Source organism: Centropristis striata, chromosome 14 (assembly GCF_030273125.1).
Source record: "Centropristis striata isolate RG_2023a ecotype Rhode Island chromosome 14, C.striata_1.0, whole genome shotgun sequence".
Taxonomy (NCBI): Eukaryota; Metazoa; Chordata; class Actinopteri; order Perciformes; family Serranidae; genus Centropristis; species Centropristis striata.
This window is the reverse complement of record NC_081530.1, coordinates 16,294,561-16,314,191: the sequence shown is the minus strand read 5'-3', so window position 1 is coordinate 16,314,191 and position 19,631 is coordinate 16,294,561. Positions and strand designations below refer to the sequence as shown.

Genomic DNA, 19,631 nt, shown 5'->3' with positions numbered 1-19,631 from the left:
AAATTACTAAGAAATTATCATTAAAGACGAAGGATTGTTGTGCACACTTCTGTCGGGATTACAGCAACGATTAGGAGTTCTGTCACTCCGAGGGACGTGGAGGGAGACCAGTGGTGGAATGTAACCAAGTACATTTACTCAAGTACTGTACTTCAGTACAATTTTGAAGTACTTGTACTTTACATGAGTATTTCCATTTTATGTAACTTTATACTTCATTACATTTTAGAGGCAAATATTGAACTTTTTACTCCGCTACATTTAACTGACAGCTTTAGTTATTTTTCAGGTCGAAATTTACCATAAATACATGATACAGTATATTAAGCAGTTAAAATGAGAGTTAAAATTGACATTTTACTCACTGTGGCCTTATATTTCACTGCAATATATGAGTCCTGCACATATGAGTTATAATGACTTAATCTTTAAAAAAAGAAAAAAATGCAAGTTAAATTTCTCTGATAAATGATTTCTTAAAATTGGAATAAAATGGAAAGAGGGACGGAGGGAGGTTCTTACGCGGTCCAGGTGACGCTGGTGGGCTCAGGGTTCCCGCTGGCCATGCAGATCAGCGTAGCGTCCGAACGGCCGACGTACCAGTTGTGGTCGTAGCCCTCTATGGATACAGAGGGAGGGTCTGAAAGAGAGGTAGAGAGAGCAGGGTTCGTACACTTTAGCAGTGGTCAAATTCAAGCATTTTTCAAGGACTTTCCAGGTCAATTTTCAAGCTTTTCCAGTATCTTACTGTATCTTACACCTGTTATAAGTTGCATGTTTTCGATGAGTACTTACATACTAAAAGGGGGAGATTTAACTGAACCATACCAACAGCGATGGTATTACACTTTTAGGAGGAACGGTCTTCATTTCAGATAGGCTACTCATTATTTTTTACATTGAACATGTGATTATCTATAGTCTATAGATGGATATTGTCAGATTGCGAGAGAAATACAGTAAGAATTTCAAGCATTTACAAGCACTTTATCCAAAATCCAAGCACTTTTTAAACCTTGAAAATACAACATTTAAATTCAAGCATTTTCAAGGATTTCAAGCACCCGTACGAACCCTGAGAGAAAAACAATCTTACTTTATTATTGCAGATTCATGCAGACATGATGTGGTTTGCTCAGAATCCCCAGAGCTGCTAAACTGTGTCCAACATCTGTGCCGTCAGCTTTCTTAACTTGCACTAAACTAGTTTTCACTCACAACAGTTCAAACTTGCAGTAAACTCCTGCTGAGGCTATAAAAAAATCTGCTTCTTTGGTTATCTCAGTCGATATGTGTCGCGTATCGGCTGTTGTGGCTCTGCGCTCTTTCTGAGATGATAAGACTTCTCCTTCCACGATGACCCCTGGGTCCTTGTGGAGGATATTTTTTGTTCCTGGTACTTCCTGGAATGCTTCGGGGGATTGGACTGGGTCGAGACTGGAGAACAATTGATTTGGTTGCATCCTCTCATTCAGACATTTTATGCGTTAAATTTGAAAAGAACTTTTGACCTTTTCACCAAGTTGTGTGCTTCATAATGTGTGTAAAGTGCTGGTCACCACTGGGTCAGAAACACAACTATATTGTCGGAAAATAAAGGAGCTCAGTGCACTGGAATATAAAACTGTATGTTATCATGTTTCACAATAAATCAGCGATCTTATACATATCATAACATTTCAGACATAGTAAAAAAAAATTGCGTTATTCACTACCACATATATAAAAAATAATGCATTCAAATAAGGTGCAGAAGCATAAGTTAATAATACAAAATTGATAAACAAACAAGAAAAACTATAAAAATACCTTTTTAATAAATTAAAATTAACTTATGTAGTTACGAAGAGGACATAAGCTCAAATTTCTCTAAATAATTATTCTATTATAGTGAATGTGTTTGCATTTATTATATTTTATAGTTTAATAGATTAAAAACACATTTTAAATTAGTTTCTCTGTAATATGGAGTTAGAGTTAGAGGGGGCGAAAAAGCCCTCTTGATTTTAAGGGGTGTGATAAATCTAATGGGTTAAATATATACATCTATACCCATAAATAAAAAAAAGCCAATCTACAAACTCATGGCAAGGCTTCATGCAAGTAATTTAGCATATAAGGCAGGGATGGGCAACTTAAATGCTGGAGGGGGCCACAATTTTTCATCGGCACTACCACAGGGCCACATATAGGAGAGTGCACTTAACCAGATATGACAAAACTGCAATTTTAAATATGTTTGCAGTGCAGAAATTTTACATATTTCATGCTCAAATGCATGTATAACAATATAAATAGGAATACAAAAGGTTTGAAGCAAATAAAAAATTGCCAACGTTTACAATGGTAAAATTGTGGGTCCCTCAAGAAAAAGGTTGGGAATCACTGAGTTTGAGGACTGATAGTAAGCATCACAAACAAAACCTCAATAAAAGGGCTGCAGCTCTCCCTGTGTGATGTGTAAGCTAAGCTGAAACCTCACTACCTTAAAGAGCTTTTCTTCCCGAAATCAAGGCACTCTCTTACCACAAGGATGAGAAAATCAGTTAGCGTCACTCTCACAAGAGTCTTACTTTACAGTGAAGGCAAACCAGAGCGAAGTGTGTAGGAAGTTAAAACTGTCAGAACAGAAAAGCTTAGCTCTCTTCACAGACAGAGAAAGAGAAAGAGAGAGAGAGAGAGAGAGAGAGAGATTCACAAAAAGAGACGGAGAGCAAAGTATGAGGAGAGGACAGCGTGTGGGAGGGTAAGTGTGTGGTGTGATGTGTGTGTGTGTGCGTGTGTGTTCCTCCTAGAGAGCACTGACCTATAAAAGCTGATCTGAGTAACACAGCAGACAGGAGACATGATCCCTCACACCATCACTAAACTAACACATACACAGTGAGGAGTCGCGGTGTGGAAGTGTGTGTGCTCCGGTACTTCTATCTTTGTGAGGACCAATACTAAGAGTGAAGACGTTTTTGGTCGTATCCTCCGTAAGGGTCGGTCTTAGGGTAAAACTGTAAATTAAGTTTAACCCTCTGAAGCCCAGGCTGCTTCAGGGCGCTTTCTGTTCTTTTAGTTATTTTGACTCCCTGTGGCCTTGTATACACTGTAATATAGTCCTGCACCTGTATGGAATCAGCAAAATCATGGCTAGAAGTAGGGCCAACTCAAAAATGTCTTTTGTGTAGAATAACGCAGTTAAAATGACATAAATGATTTTAAAAAAGGGGAAAAAACGCAAGTTAAATATCTCTGAAGAAATAGTTTTTTAAATTGGAACAACATGCCACTTTTAACACTTTGTAACACTTTTCCAAGTGCCAACAAGTGTCAAAAATATTGGGAAAATAACTGGGTCTCCACATGCTATACATATAGTGGTGGAATGTAACTAAGTACATTTACTCAAGTACTGTACTTAAATACAATTTTTAGCTACTTGTTGTACTTGACTTGAGTATTTCCAATTTATGTAACTTTGTGCTTCTACTCCACTACCTTTTTTAGGCAAATATTGTACTTTTTACTCCCCTATATTTAGCTGACAGCTTTAGATACTTTTCAGGTCAAGATTTATTATAAAAAACATAATCAATTTAAAGTGATTAGACTTTTTTTTATTATCAAACCCCATAACAGTATATTAAGAAGTTAACATTAGCTCTATCTTCTCAAAATTAAAACACTGCTTACATAAATGCATCAATAATCCAATAATATATTTAGAATATATTTAACAATCTGAGTGGTTCCATTCTGCATAACGAGTACTTTTCCTTTTCATACTTTAAGTAAATTTTGATGCTGACACTTTTGTTCTTTTACTTCAGTAAGTTTTGAATGCAGGACTTTTACTTGCAGTGGAGTAATTTCACAGTGTGGTATTAGTACTTTTACTGAAGTAAGTGATCTGAATACTTTTCCCACCACTGTATACATATTGAACTATCTGCATTTTACAGCCTCAGCTGTCCTCTCCTCTCTGCTCTGTGTAAACAGCACCTCCTGTCCGCTCCTCTCTGCTCTGTGTAAACAGATTTTCAGTAAATATTTGTCGCGTGACTGTTCGGCTCAGCAGAATCAATCATGGTTTCACAGTGTCGCTGAGGAGCAGGATTCATGTTTTTAACAGGATAACAGTTATTCTAAACGGTTGATTGTTGTTGACATTATAAATGAGACATGTAGAATTAAGTGATTTTGACAAAAATATTAACATTTTAAGCTTGTTTTTGGTTACTTTTTCTCAAAGGAACTTTCGTAACCTATTATCCATTTCAAGGACCGTCGGAATGTTCAAATTTTGGGGATAATGCCTGATTTTACAGTTTCTTTCTACGATAAACAGTGTTTTTTCTTTTTTCAGCAATTCTTTAAAAGAAAAACTTAGGTGATAGGTGAGACCCTTCAGTCTTGTCTGTCTTCACATTTGAGGGGATTAATGTGTGCAGAAACTGTAAATACATCCGCATATACTCCACGTATAACAAATACTGCATACATAAACAGAGATGCCAAATGTGATTACACACACACTGAGATGCACAGTTTGTATATATGATAATTTGACAGCTTGATGTGCAGGAATGACCCTGTGTATTGAGAGTGTGTGTGTAGCCAGGGGTCTTATATTCATGTAGAAGAATTTCTTATATGTTTTGCTCATTATTTCTTGCCGCGGCTTGACAGGCAGTTTGATTATACGTGTGTGTGTTGTCTATGTTTGTGCATGACTGCTAGAAATTGCAGATTATAAAGAGAGGCTGAACAAAGACAATCTGTTCCATCTCTGCAGTAAACGGCAGTGAGGTCACACGGTTGAGACAATGCTGTCAGCCTCCCTAAAGCTCTGTAAAGCCACGATGAACCTGTCTAATATTTTAATCCTGTGAAAATTAAAGGATTGGATGAAAGCAATGTGTGTGTGTGTGTGTGTATGTGTGTAAACATGCATTGTCTATACTCCTGAAAGTTAAAAAGAGGAAAAAACTCAAGTGCTAAAATATTGTCCAATTTTCTTTTAAAGAGCTGGTTGGGGGGCTTAGGTGTGAAATTGTGTGTTACCACAAGCATCTGTTTCTTCTTTCTTCATATTGTTCGTAATTACAGAAATCTGGATTCATTTGTCACAATCTGCTTAAAAATTAACAACTCAGGAGAAACAGTTGCAAACACAGAGACCTTGAAGGATGCTACAATTAGTGCACACCACCCTGTTGTTGCACATCTGAACAGTGAAGGATCACAATAACAAAAATGAAATGTAGATGAACTGTCATACTGCAAGGCTGGCTGTAATAATAATAATAATTGGTTGGCTAAGTGTGGATCATGTGGCTCAACTTATGCTCGGTGAATAAATAAACTAAAGCCGAGGCACAGTTGGTTTTAAGCTCTCGTTCCCTCACAAAAAGTCCTAGCAGCCAGTTGCATAATGGCCTGGCCCCATAATAAATCAAATGCTAAGTACATGAAAGCTGGGAGTGAAAATGTATCCATCCATTATCATGTACATTCAAATGGCAATCAGTCTGTCTGCACTGGCTGTTTACATCATGTTCCCAAACTTGTTAGTCTCTGTTATGTACGCTGCAGGGCTGCTATACTGTACGCACAACCATGCATTTTTAGGAACATTGATTTTTACAACAAATGAACAATTCGGTTTATTTGTATTCCCGTGTTACACCCACAGTGTTTAAACTATGCAGAACTAAAAAATGTGCTCTCAGATGTTACAGCAAATAGACCAGATGTTGTTTGTGTTATTTCTATCAGTAGAGAAGTGACTTGGAAGTGTTTTAGAAGGGGTGCATGTGGAGAAAGTGCTGCACACCAACATTAAAGTATCATCTCCTCATCATTGCTGTCTCACAGCTTGGGTAGAAATGTGGACTGATCGTTTTTTTATATCTGGCAGTCTGTGTAATAGTGATGAAGGTTCTGCAGGTGACTGCCAAAATAAAGGCCTAAAGATTCTGGCAACGCACTCAGCCGTGTCTGAAGTTGTTAGCAGTTGGCACATTTACATCCAACAAAGTTTGTTGTATCCTTAAATGCACTCATAACACAAAGAGAATCCCCCGGGCCATGCATCATATATGTTCAAGTAGAGATGCACATATGCACATATTGATCAGATGGTTGAAAATTGACGACGCCATTAGTGTTGACCAGCCAGTCAGTCTCAATATATAGATTTTAACATTTTACATTAACAGTAACTAGGCCTGTCACAATAGTCAATATATCGTCTTATTGTTCGATAAACAAAAATGGACACGATAGTTTTTCTGGACTCGATAAATTGTCGTTTACATGCGTGTTTGTTTACATAAGTCATCAACATTCAGTCGCGCTGCTTCTTTCACACACACACACACACACACACACACACACACACACACACAGACAGACAGACGGTGTGGACAGCGTTGAAGCAGGTGAAGCAGAGAAAAAGAATTAGCGTACTCGAAGCAAAGGTTTTCCGACGGCCGTAGTTGTACAATTACAGAAAGTTGAGTGACATACACTAACATCAACAAGCCGGTAGTTCAAATTTGTATGAAGATAGTCGCAACAAAAAGTGGCAACACAACCAACCTCAAAGTCCATTTAAAAGACAACCACCCCATCCAATTTCTTCAGCCGGGAACAGAAAACAGGGCGGGAGCCGCGGGACATGGAGCCCTCCACTTACCCACAACTTGCAATGAAGCATATCTTTGCCAAAAACTGCAAATATAAATGTGACAGCACAGAATGGCGCATACTCACAGAAAGCGTTACTCACTTTATAGCTTTAAACCAGTGTTTAGAGAAATGCTGCAGACTTTTGATAGGCAGGACAAATTGCCTAAAAAAACTTACATTTCCCAAACAGCCATTCCAGCATTTCAATGCCAGTGTTCAATATTCTTGAGAATTAAAAGTTAATTGCTCTTAAAAAGGATGTACTTGAATTTTTATGCTCATTCTCGTTATCATTATCATTACATCAGCAGCATAAAAAAATAAACAACATCAACAATACTATCGTTTATCGTGATAGTTTCTGGGAAAATATATCGTCCTAAAAAATGTGTTATCGTGACAGACAAACAGTAACATTGACGCTGGGAATGAAAAAGTGGAGTGTGTGTGTACAGTTCAGGCTATTAATTGGTGAACAAATTATAAACATATCCATTCAAGTGTTGCTGCCACCAGCTGATTAAGACATCAGAAACAACTTTGACCCAGAATTCAAATTTTCCATGAAAGAAAAGTGACAAAAACACTTGTGTGTGCTGTGTAGGAAAAAAATCAGCAAAATCAGTGCATCTCTATCAAGAAGACACTATGTTGTGTTAAAGTGTGTTTGTGTGTTCCTTACATTCCACCGAGAGCTTGACATTGGAGACCCACTCCTGCTCCTGTGTCCTCTGTTCGACCATGCAGGTCACCTCCTTGCCGTTATCTGCCGGCGTTGGAACCAGCCGGTACTCACTGCGTACCGTCACCGTTCCGTCCGGTCCGTTGGTGGTGGTGGTGGAATGGTTACCTCCGACCGCCCGCCACTTGATGGTGGCTGCAGGTTTGCCATCTGCCGCCTCGCACTGGGCCACCACCACAGACTTGGTCCCGGCCTGCACCGTCACCACTTTGGCTGAGTTCTTGGGTTTGGCTATGGACAGAGAAAAAGAATAAAAGTTAGACAAAGAACACACTCTAAAAAACATGACACTGGCTCAACTTAAAAAAAATTGTTCTAACTGTTTGCATTAAGTAATTCCAACTAAGACATTGTTGAGTATTTCCCATGAGACTTTTATAGCTGGACTAACTCAATTAGTCTAATACAACCAACATTATTTGTTTTGTCCTCTACAAGCTTAATTATGTTGAACCAACTCAATTTTTATATCAACGTTTTAGTGTTAATAAGTGGTCAAATTACTCTATTTAAGTTGCTATAACACCTTTATTTTACTTTCTTTCTACTCAGCAAAGTCCATGCAAATTGTTACCTAAATTTTATTGAGTATAAGTAACTTATTTCACTTAAGTCAGACATATTGTAATACAATATTAAGTTCCATTACCTTAATACTTTTCCTTGTTAAGTGAAGGCAGAAATGCTTATCCAAAATCAACATATTTCTGAGTTAAGACGTCTTTCTTCATTTTTAATTTTGATCAACTTCTTGAAATAAGTTATCAACTTAATAAAACAATGGACATGTAACAAATTGTATTTTTTATGCTGAAAAAGCTCATGTTTTTAAGTCATACTAACTAACCTCCTGAATCTTTTCTTAGAGAGATGAAAGACGAAAGGGTCGTGAAAACAAAGAGGCATCAGACGTAGAAGAGGAGGAGAAGAGGGATGAGGGCAGGAGGAGAGCAGAGGAGGAGGAGGTTCATTCAGTTTGATGTGCATATACTGTACACTGTGGCCTCCTACTGTGACTGTAATGAAACTCTGAGAGGGGGGTGAGCCCTCTGGTCCGGCCCGAGGCCACAAAACATCAGAAACAGAGAGGGAAAGTACAGATAGATCCTAGAAAATCTTACAGCTTCTACAGATAAGGTGAAGCATGGTAGCATTGTAGAGTATTACAACTTTTGAATGCAGTAAATAAACATTTTTGGAAGATTTAACGACAGCCTGTCTCCTAAACCAAGCTCATTCTGGGAAAAGTTGTAAAAAAAAAAAAAAAAAAAAAAACATCTTGCAAACTAAAACATAAAAGTGAGACTTTTTTTTTCTCTTCAACCCTTTTGAAAAGCATTTTTTTTTTTTACATCAAGCAATAGCTTCATCATCATACATTTCTGCAGGAGGTCCCCAAATTGAAGCAACACATCCAAAACAGCAACAGTTATAAGGCTTTCACATTACAACAATGATGAGTCAGACATTGCTTTTCCTTCCCATCACATTAGCTTCATTAAATCAAACTGAACTTGTTCCACAAAGTAGCAATGTTCCATGAAAATGTCCTTCCTCTCTTCAAGGAAACACCCAAACTCTGACACACTATCAATCAATCTGTAAATGTCAGTGAGTTCCATTATTTTGTGATATCAAGTGTTGCAATACTTTTTCTTTTTTTAGTTACACCCACTCTGAAAACACACATCATGTTGTACTGCAGGATGTGATTTCATAAATTTCCCCTAAATGCCTTAGTTTCAGCCTGTAAAGTAAAGAGATGAAAGTGGACATAATTGAATGGAAATACTTGAAAACGTGGTTGCCAGTGCATTGACTGCTGGTATATTGAGGCTTCTGGTAGTGGAGAGTTTGGTTTGTGTGTGTTCTTCTTCTAGTGGAAGAAATATTCACTTGCCTCAAAGTTTATATATCCATTTATTCTTAAAATGGTGAAAATTCCTGCTGTCTTTTCTGAAATTTTGAAAATAATTTATGATAATTAGGAAAATATAGCACCAACCAACAAAGTAGATCTAAAATAAGCTTGGTATATCATTAGGACAGGGCAGGAGTCCAACTGGTCCATGTGGCTGCAGGAGAACACCTGACTTGACTCAATCACCTGACCTGCTTGGTTGGAACTAAACCTGCAGCCACATGGTCCTTTCATGGACCAACTGGACATCCTGCTTTGGGATTACCCACAACAGCATGAAGTGTTTGCCTTTTAGGAAACATGGAAATTACTTTATATCCAAGCCTGGTCACAAATGGGAAAATATTTACAGAAAATCACAGATTTACATGCAGGGACATATATTTTGCACCAACTTTTCTTGTCATTTTTAGTGAACTTCGGGCTGATGACTGATAGCAAGGTGACTTGTGGTGACCTTTAAGCAAGAAGCAGAAATGAAAGGTAAAAGTACTTATTCTGAAGCTCAAAGAGTGGGAACTTTTCCCGAAAGCAACAATCCAACATTCACATCCACTTGAGGTGTGCGGAGGTGAGAAAGGAGGCACGGTTTGAACTTCTCTCTCTAGCTCTCTTTTGTTTGTTCCTAACAAAACTATCTGTCACTTTTCATGTGCACAGCTGAGAGAATGTCTTTCAGGGGAGAAAATGTGCACCGTAACCTCCAGATTTAACCTACACACATCACCATCTATATGTCGACCAGCTCCTCACTCTCACTCTTATAAAAACACTATAAACACTTCTGATTTCTGATGTGGTCCGACAGCATCTGCTTCAACACTTCTTTTCTAGGAAACCCACTTACAGTATCCTACAAAGTTGTGGGGAAATTTTGCAGAACTATTTTCTGGTGCGACTGTATCTTTAATTCTGCAACAGGAAGTGCCAATTGTTACTGATCGGGTGCAGTCAGAAATTCACTGGAGCCTCACAGGCTTTGTTGTTTGTGTTTTTAATCCGTTTTGTGATAAATGCTTCAAAGCTACATGCTGCTGTACAGAGATAAACTTATTCAGCATGCAGTTGGAGGTTCCTCAGTTCAGGATCCTTCGAAAGTTGTATCTACTATTTATTTGTGATTAACCCTTTGGAGCAGACCCGGGCATTAGGCTGTCCCTTTCCGGCCCACGAGAGGTAACCCGGAAATAAGAAATCAATACAACCGTAGTGCTTTTATTTTGAAGGAGATCTACGTAATACGTGCATGCATACGCACCTGCACAGAAATGTGTTCTGCCAAAAACTGTGAAAAACACCTTTTACTTTTTATATACAGTTAATAAATCGCTGGTTTACTGCATAACATATTATTTTTGTGGTTTGAATGTATGTTGTGTTTAAAATAATTGGAATAATTGAGATAATGATTGGAATTTTTGCTATTTTTACTGCCATATTGGAGGTACTCCACATTAACATTAACATTGTCTTATCATAACATTCATACCAGTAGCAGCTAAAAAAAACAGATAACTAATTGCATATTATAAAGCAATGAAATGATATTGAGCAGCATTTTGTTCAGAGTATTGGTTCGGCCTTCTGCAACCTTTGCAGTATCTCATGTGGCCCCTTGGAATGGAATATGTCCACCCCTGGTTTAGTAGTCTATTTTCAAATCAAAAATCAAATCAAAATTACTTTATTTATCCCCGAGGGGAAGTTCAGTTAGTCTGGTAACTCTGGAAGAATGAGACAGCCTGATGGCTGTAGGAGCGAAGGATCTTTTGATGGTTTTTCACTTTTCATTCTACCTTTATATACCACTTAAAAGAATGTTTACCATGCCATGTTTGGTATCATTTTTTCAGCACACAATCATGCTCAATGAATAATTTAAAATGTTGCAAATGTGAACAAAAGTTGCAGATATAACCTATAGGAGGTAAAGTGAGGATAACAATTAGTGGCATGCAGATTCAAGCCAGGACTTTAAAAAGGAAGTTGACGTCAGGGATCGATGCTGCTTCATGTTTAACGCCGGCATGATCAGCTACTCCAGAGGGTTGAGAGTTCCCCTCCTCTTATTAATCCCCATCATTATATCTTAATGTCAATTTATAATCCCCCTTTATTTGTAGAAAGTGGATGAATGTGTCAGCTTTAATCGTATATTATAATAAATCCAAATCCAAAATCCAGGTAGCATTAAAAAACGTACATATTGCCTTCCTGAAACCTGAAGATAGCACAGCACAGGACAGGAGATGAAACAAAGAGCAGGAATAGACGTGAAGAGCTGACACAAAGTGAGACAAGAGAGGTGAGAGTTCAGACATGACGGAGATAGAAAAGACAGGAGAGGAGGCACAAACAGAGAGGACGACAGACGAGTCGAAAGAGATGTAAACAGAGAGAGAGAGAGAGAGAGAGAGAGAGAGAGAGAGAGTGGCCAAGCAGAAAGGAGAAGAGAGTAAAGCAGGAAGGGGTTTGGATTGATCTGCAGGCTTTAACAAGTCGGGAGGATCCATCCCTGATGTGTTTCGTGACATTGCATCCAATTGGGCCCGCTGCTATTCCTCACATCAGTCTGAGGCATTCTGAGTACAGAGTAATTAGAAGGCAAGCAGGATGATATGCTAACAGACTGAATAAACACTGCACCCCCTCCACTCCTTCTGCTACTATCAATAGGCTGAATGCCAAAAGACTGACAGGGAGACAGAAGAAATGCATTACAGTAATGTCTCCAAACACTGCATGAGATGTGTTTAGTTGGTAAAATGAAGCACTTAGAAAGCTGAAAAGGTGGACACATTAATGAAGAAGCCAAACTCACCACATGCAACTCACTTTGCCTTTTTCTGAGATTTTAGTAAGGGATTGTGCTTTTAATAACAGAAGTATTGCGGATATAAACTTTTTCCAAACTCCCACTCACACTTCCCTTCCTTCAGACGGACTGTGGAGCACTGTCCCAGTAGCTGCTGTGGATTCTCAGGCCCTTCAGCAGGGCAGATGCTTGCCCTAACTTGAACCTGATACTTCTCTAAGACTGTCTTTCTTTTTCACCCACCCTTGGCACCAGTTACATATCAAGGCCTGTGACTGGAAGATTGCCAGTTTGAATCATAAATAAGTTGGAGATATCTGCCAAGTGTGAACATTTGTAACCGAGTGTGAAGCCGGCTGTTGCTGAATTAAGGTGGCGCTCGCACAGGACAGCTGACATCTGTCATCGTCACAGCACTCGTGTTGAAGCCATCCAGACACAGAGAAAGCTAATTAGTGAAGCCCAACTGACCCACATTATTATTACTTACATTTTCACACATTCTGCCAAGCAATAGCAGTAAGTAAGCCATTGCAATCTGGCAGCAAGGACACTAACTTAACCTTGTGCAGAACTTTTTGAAGACCCAGCTTCTGAACCAGATTACCAGTAGATGGTTGCACTTGGCCCAGTATGCAAATGCTGCACATATCTTACAAGTGACTGGTTAGAGACGAGCCATTTTTGAACCAAAACCCCCCTGACCATTCCCATAATTGACCCATTTATTCGCTTAAATCAACCAAAGTTGACCGTGAATCATCTTCTGTCTGGGTTGTGTTGCCGTATGTGGCTCTTAAAACAGTTTTTAAGCGATCTGTACAGATATCAGAGGCTGATGAAGTACATTAGAACAACACATTTTTAGCAGCCTGGCTCTATAGATGGTAAAGTCAGTGGGTTGGTCCACATAAAAAAACACGACTAATTGATGGATTGCCATTGGATTCTGTTCAGACATTCATGGTTCCTAGAGGATAAAGTCTACTGAGTTTGGGGATCCGCTGTCTTTTCCTATTGCACAAAAAGTTTAGTCCATTTCAATAGAACTCTGGTGCAGACCAAAACAACCAAACAAACAAACCCTTTGTTTGGTTCGATTGCACTGTGAACATAATCCAAACCGTAACTGACTCATGTAATTGCTAAAATCAACCACAGTTGACCAAGAATCATCTTTTGTCTGTGTTGTGTTTTCCTGTGTGGCTCTTGAAATGTTTTTTTTAATGGAGAATGATTCATTCTAATTAGAATAGATTAGATCATTAGAACAACACGTTTAGCAGCCTGGCTCTATGGATGGTCAAGTCAGTGGGTTGGTCCACTACTGGTTGGTTCACATGAAAAAAAAAAAATAATGGATGGATTGGCATAGAATTCTGTTCAGACATTCATGGTTCCTAGAGGACAAAGTCTACTGAGTTTGTGGATCCACTGTCTTTTCCTATTGCATTTCTGACACATAACTGACCCATTTATTTGCTTAAATTAACTAACAAAGCTGACCCAGAATCATCTTCTGTCTGGGTTGTGTTGTTGTGTGCTCTGTTTTAATGGAGGATGATAAAGTCTTTTAAAAGTTAAATTAAAAGTCAGTCAGGTCCACATAAACAAAACTCAACTACTAGATGGATTGCCATGGAATTCTGTTCCTCTTGCACCAATGTGAGGTTGATATTTTTGTCTTTTTAGTAAAACATCTAGGCGACTACTGGAGGGATTGCAATTAACTTTGGTACAAATATTTATGTTCCCATTCACCCAATGTCAGGTGGAATCGGCTCCAGCCCTCCGTGACCCGAATTCTTATTAGTTAGGGATAATTAATCAAGGAATGGATTCATTTATTTTGATTGAGCACCACCATCTTCATACTTTAAATAACTTTTTTTATTTTTGTTAACTCAGAGTGCATTAATGTTAGTAAATCAACATTAACCATCATTGTTGCATGTCTTGATAAACCTGGCATCAATTAACCTTAATTAGTTTTTTGATTAAAAAAGTAAAGTCTATTGTGGTGAGCAAAAAACCCACAAAAAGTCAGTGTTTACTATCAGCTAGGCAGATATAATGAACTATGTAATAATTATGATCAGTGTGAAGTAATAGTGGCGTTAGAAAGAACCAGAGGCAACCAATTTTAAACTTTAATGGTCAACGCTGCAGCTGTTAGTCTTGTTGATTGATTGACTAAAAGTTTGAGCGATCTTTGACATGCTGCTAACTGATATTTTCATCCATCAGCACGTCTGTCTATGTTTTCCATCATCGCAAGACAGAAAAATGGTAAAGAAAAGAGACCGAAGGTAAACCCAACCACTCTCTGAAGGTTTGACCTTTAGAGCTGGACAGCTTTGTTTCCAGATACTTGAACTCAATCGTTTCACTACAAAATGGAAACAAACTGAATGCTCAATGCTACTACATCGACCACAATATGCCACCAGTGATCAGCTGCATTTCTAACATGAACGATGTAAACTGAGCCTGCACAACAGACATATTTGGATTTAGCAGCATTGGCTGGTGGCACATATCAATGTTTCCTCCTTTTCTCCCTCCCTGAACATGGATTTATTCACTGCTGTATCCTGATGAAGGCGGCCAAGTGGTGTATTTTTTTCTACTTTGCTGCATACATTAGCCAAAAATCAATAAAGGCTTCTGGATCTTGTTAAATTTTAGGAATCCGTGTCTCACCAGCTGCCCAGGTTTGTAAACATCTTCTCTCAGCTTGACACACTGCTGCCGAATATTTCCAGACATTGTTGAGAAAAACATCTGTTTGGCTTCTACGTCTCCTCAACTGTTAACAATACATGAATATTCAAGGAACACAGGAATAGTTTATACAGCAATTATTCTACTGTGTGTGTTGTTTTGACAACTCATTATTGGCTGCTAGAAATGTTGACAAAATGCATTAATTTAAGCTTTAGACTAATTGAGCTAATTTAAGCTTGGGAGCACTTGCAGAGTGCCTAAAATGTTTCGAAAGGAAGGAAATTTATGATAATTTCCAATGTCACTATTGTTATGCAAAAACCGAAAAGCTGAAAACACTTCATTTTGACTTCTAAAGCCAGCTCAGCTTGCCTCTGAACACAGATACAAAAAGCACCTTGAGGCCTCACATTTCAAGCCCCTTTGTGCTGCTGCATTTAACTACATTTTGACTGATTCAGTGCTCCTACTTGAGGGCAAATGTAAACTCAGAGGCATTTTTATTTTTTACCTTCCTCTGTTATCAACAGCTCAACAACATAAAGACGGGTGGATGCTGTTCCAATTCACCAAGGTTGTTACACAGCAACACAGCAGCATTTGTTATTGTAATGTTGCTGACTTACACAGTTTCAGTGTCGAGAGCGGCTCTCCCCTTGTTTTGTTTAGGTTATCTCTCCTTAACTGAGGATGTCAGTAAGTCTGGGAGTCGTGATTTTTCTATTTAATTAAGATATGGTTTGGAAAGGTACTGAGCAAAGTCTGTATGTCATCAGAGCTGGAACCCAACATGTCCATGTAGGCCAAGAGGACTTACTTCTATAATATCTCTTAAACCTTTATTCATCCAGGGAAGCTTTTCTTTGCACAAATGATTTCTTCAGAGAAAGACCCTGTTCTTTTTTTCCACCTTGGAGCTGAGCTGTACGACCACATTCTTGCTGCTGTTGGCCAATGAGCTGGACCTGTTAAGGTCATACGGCTTTACTCTGGAACACCTGCACAACAGATGCTGAAGAAGAGGCGAGCTTTTATTCCTATGTTCAGGAGCTGCGATCAATGAACCACCTATGGAATATATAGACGGCTGAGCTTTTAGTCATACAAACAATTCTCAGGAGCAGAGCTGCCTCACAGGTAGAAAAAATCTCCTTAGCTGAGTGAAACCACAATAAACCCTGTTAATCCCTTAGAAATGTGGAAATGTATACAGTGCTTAACACATTTACCAGACCAGCAGTTTGTGCCACAGCTGTCCTAAATTAACAGCATCAGTAATTACTAAAATCATTTTTATGTTTCTGTAATTGTTAATACACAAGTATGTAGAAGCTCTTTAATCGAAATTGTATTTTTAATGTTAAAATATAATAATTGTTACCCATGAATTTTCCAGTGTACTGTTTTACAAAAAAAAACTGTAAAGTGAGTTTAGGAAGTGCTTGCAAATTGACAGTCATGCGGCATTATACTATTAAAAATCCACACTTTTTCCGACCAGAAACCTCTTTTATCTGTATAACAGTGTAGCACATATCAGCACCTGAATATGAGGTTGATAGGTGAAGGTACATATGTAAATTAAACCTAAAAAGTGATGCCAAATTTGAACTTTTCCACACCGAGTTTAAACACGTATGAAAAGATGGAAAATATGGACATGGCCTGCAGTTTATCTGTTTTCTGTAGTGTCATTGAGCTTCACTTTTCTTGCCAGAAAAATACTCTTTGGCCCCGCCCACTCAGGTCAACCCCACCCTTGAGTTATTTCTGTCTGAGAGAAATGTTTACACTCCAATCTGCCACTTATTCCCTCCGTTGATCCGTGGACTCCAGCCAGCGACCCTTCAGTCTGCAGTCCACTCCTCTAACCAGCGGACTCTCACCGTCTCCTCTTCAAATTCAAAACTATGAGGCCAATTTTTCACTCCGAGGACTTAAAATCACTCATAACAGGACACTGATCCACTAGACTGTCCCTCACCTGCAATCGTATTTCCGTCCTGCTGGCTACACTATATCCAATAAGATACAGTATAATTGGCTACCATCCATTTTATGTGGTCCCAATCCAAGACCATGGGATATCATTCACTGCCAAGTGACTGATTCTTTATTCACACCCCAATAAGTGGTAATAAGATTGGCTGCTGGTGGTGCTGTCTCCAATAAGGTATAATACGATTGGCTGTCAGGATTATGTATTCATACTTAAATAAGTTGTGATATGATTGGGGTGCTGGTGGTTCTGTATCCAATAAGATGTAATATGATTGGGTGCCACCAGTTGTGGATTCAATAAGATCTAATGTGATTGGCTCATATGGATTCTATATCCAATAAGAGAGAATATGACTGTCTCTCAGTGACTTTGAGACACTTAGTTCTCCGAGTACATTTACATGGACCAGAATGTGTCCCGGAGAGTTTGGCACTGCTGTAACTCCCGACAAAAGGCGAGTCAGTGAGCTTTCCAGCAGGTATTTCCCAGTCTGCCTCTGCTTGGTGCCAGCAGCAGCAGTTTAGGAGGCTTAGCCCACATCCGTCTGCAAGCCCGCCAGAATATTGCACCGTGTTTTCTCTGCAAGACAGCCAAGTTCTGCATCTCCTGTGTGCTCTGTTCTGTGTGAGAGAAACTTCCAGAGTGGATTTTGTATTGTTGTGTGAAGGTTTACTTATAAAAACTACTGGGGGAAAACCTTACTGGGGAAGACATAAAAGGAATTGTAAAACATTTCTTTTCATGAACCATACTGGCTGCAATAACTGGGGTACTGTAATTAATTTATTTTAATTATGGCATCTTATTGAAATAAACGGCATCGCCACACCTGTATGCATGCTTTCAAGCATTTCAGAAGCCTTTCAGTTCTCCCTTTGACTGTTCAGCCAGCAAATACATAAAATTGCACTCAATCTGTGCAAGAAAAAGGAAAAAGGTGGCTCTAACATCTCCCACATCTAACCCTGACAAACGTGATAAAAAAGATCAAGTACAGCACAGAATGTGAATTCAATAATTGCTCTGTTTTAGTTCAAAGTGCATCATACTGGATCATCCCTTGAGCATGCGGCTATGATAAGAGCTGAATGTATGAGCTCTTCATTGTACAACCACTGACGCTACGGGCCATATACTGTAAGCACAGCACTTCTATATAACAATCAGGGGAACTGTTGTTATTCACATCCAAGCATGAAGTCTCCTCAGTGCTGTAAACTGCGAGAGAAAGACACCAGGCATCTGACTCCTTTGTAAGCGGAGTGCAAACGGGAGGACATGTGGGCGGATGAATAACACCAGCTGTCTCCGATTACAAACAGGATGCGTCCCCTGCTAACAGCAACTAAACCACTCAGTTTCAAAAAATCAAGACACTGAGGTAACTTTAAGCAGCTCTTCAGATTTCACATCCTGGGCTGTCTTTGCTCGACGTTTACCTGCTGAAGAAACTGTGCAGAGAATAAAAGCTAACAGGTGCATACAGCCTCTCACCCCGTGCTAGTTACACACTGTAGCACCTGTTATTTAATTAGAGCAGGAGGCTTTCAATATAGAATAAATAGGTAGAGGTAGATATAGTTTTAAGATATTGGAGGGGAAAATAAGGAGAGCCCTTGGTCTGGCAGTTGAAAAATGTATATATGGATAAAGGGGAGAACCATGTTTGTGTACTCATGTTACTGTGATTTCTGGTGAGTTTACAGATGTGTATAGAGGCTGATGATTTGCGGCTTTTCATACTCTAACCTCGGGGAAAAAAAGATTTTAAAAAATAGATACAGGAGCATGTCAGTGATTCAGGAATCTAGGAATAGTTTCAGTGGGAATTTTGTGACTTACCTGTGCCGAAAAAGCAACTTCTTACTTCTATTTGGGGGATAATTATGATGTAAAAATTTGAGAACTATGTTTACTTTACTTTAGAGGCTTTGGAGAATATAACAGGATATACTGTTGATATGTAGTGGGTGAGTGAGCTGTGATGTGTTTTTTAGGCAATGTTTCCTTGACAATTATGCAAATTGGCTGTTTCTGTTTGCACTGTGTGCATGTACAGTATGTACAGACAGCTATAAATGGATAGCTGATATACTGAAGAGAGCTTTTAAACATGACGAGTCTCAAGCAAATTCTGGAGTTATAAGTAGCTTCTTCATATATGATTTGTTTGCAAATTTGAAAGGAGAAGTCACGCTGAAGTCACATCTGAATGCACTTGTTTCTTTCATCTGAGGCAGAATCTTAGCCTCACATCTTTTTTTAAAATCTCCCACGCCCCCATGCACACAGAAACACAGATTTTATACATTACAATTCCTGCCCCTCTGTGTTTTGTGGGGCTGTAACGATATGATTGACGGCTGTAATGTGATTGGATAGGTGTTTGGGTGGGAACTTGATACTTTGAAAACCCGAATTAGAGTTGCATGCAGTTATTCTTCTTGTTAAACTCCACTGATTCAACGGCTGAAAGTGTGATCCAAACGTGCAGCACAAGTCTATACTGACAACAACTGTAGACGTGAGGTCACAAAAAGCCAGAAGCAGAAGTCCAGAGAGAGAAATATCACAGCTATTGGGTCCATTTACATGCACAAGAACAGTCAATGGAAGATTATGTTAATCGCCTAAGGGTCCTCAAAAACTAATTTATTCAGTCATTTGGCCAAAACAGATCTAACTCTAATTAAACTAAAGTTTCTAAGTGTTCAAATATGTCATGAAGGTCTTATAGGGGTTT

At 38.8% G+C, this 19,631-nt stretch overlaps 1 protein-coding gene across 2 annotated transcripts in view; it reads right to left on the bottom strand.

The window, feature by feature from the left end:
- Window positions 1-19,631, bottom strand: part of pvrl2l (PVR cell adhesion molecule related 2 like) — a 369,773-nt gene that overhangs the window by 198,066 nt on the left and 152,076 nt on the right. For both annotated transcript variants that reach the window (XM_059350685.1, XM_059350684.1), the window contains exons 4-5: window positions 7,364-7,654; window positions 523-640 (exon numbers count right to left, since the gene is read on the bottom strand). In XM_059350685.1, coding sequence (XP_059206668.1) covers window positions 523-640; window positions 7,364-7,654 — 409 coding nt within the window. The remainder of the gene's footprint in view (window positions 1-522; window positions 641-7,363; window positions 7,655-19,631) is intronic.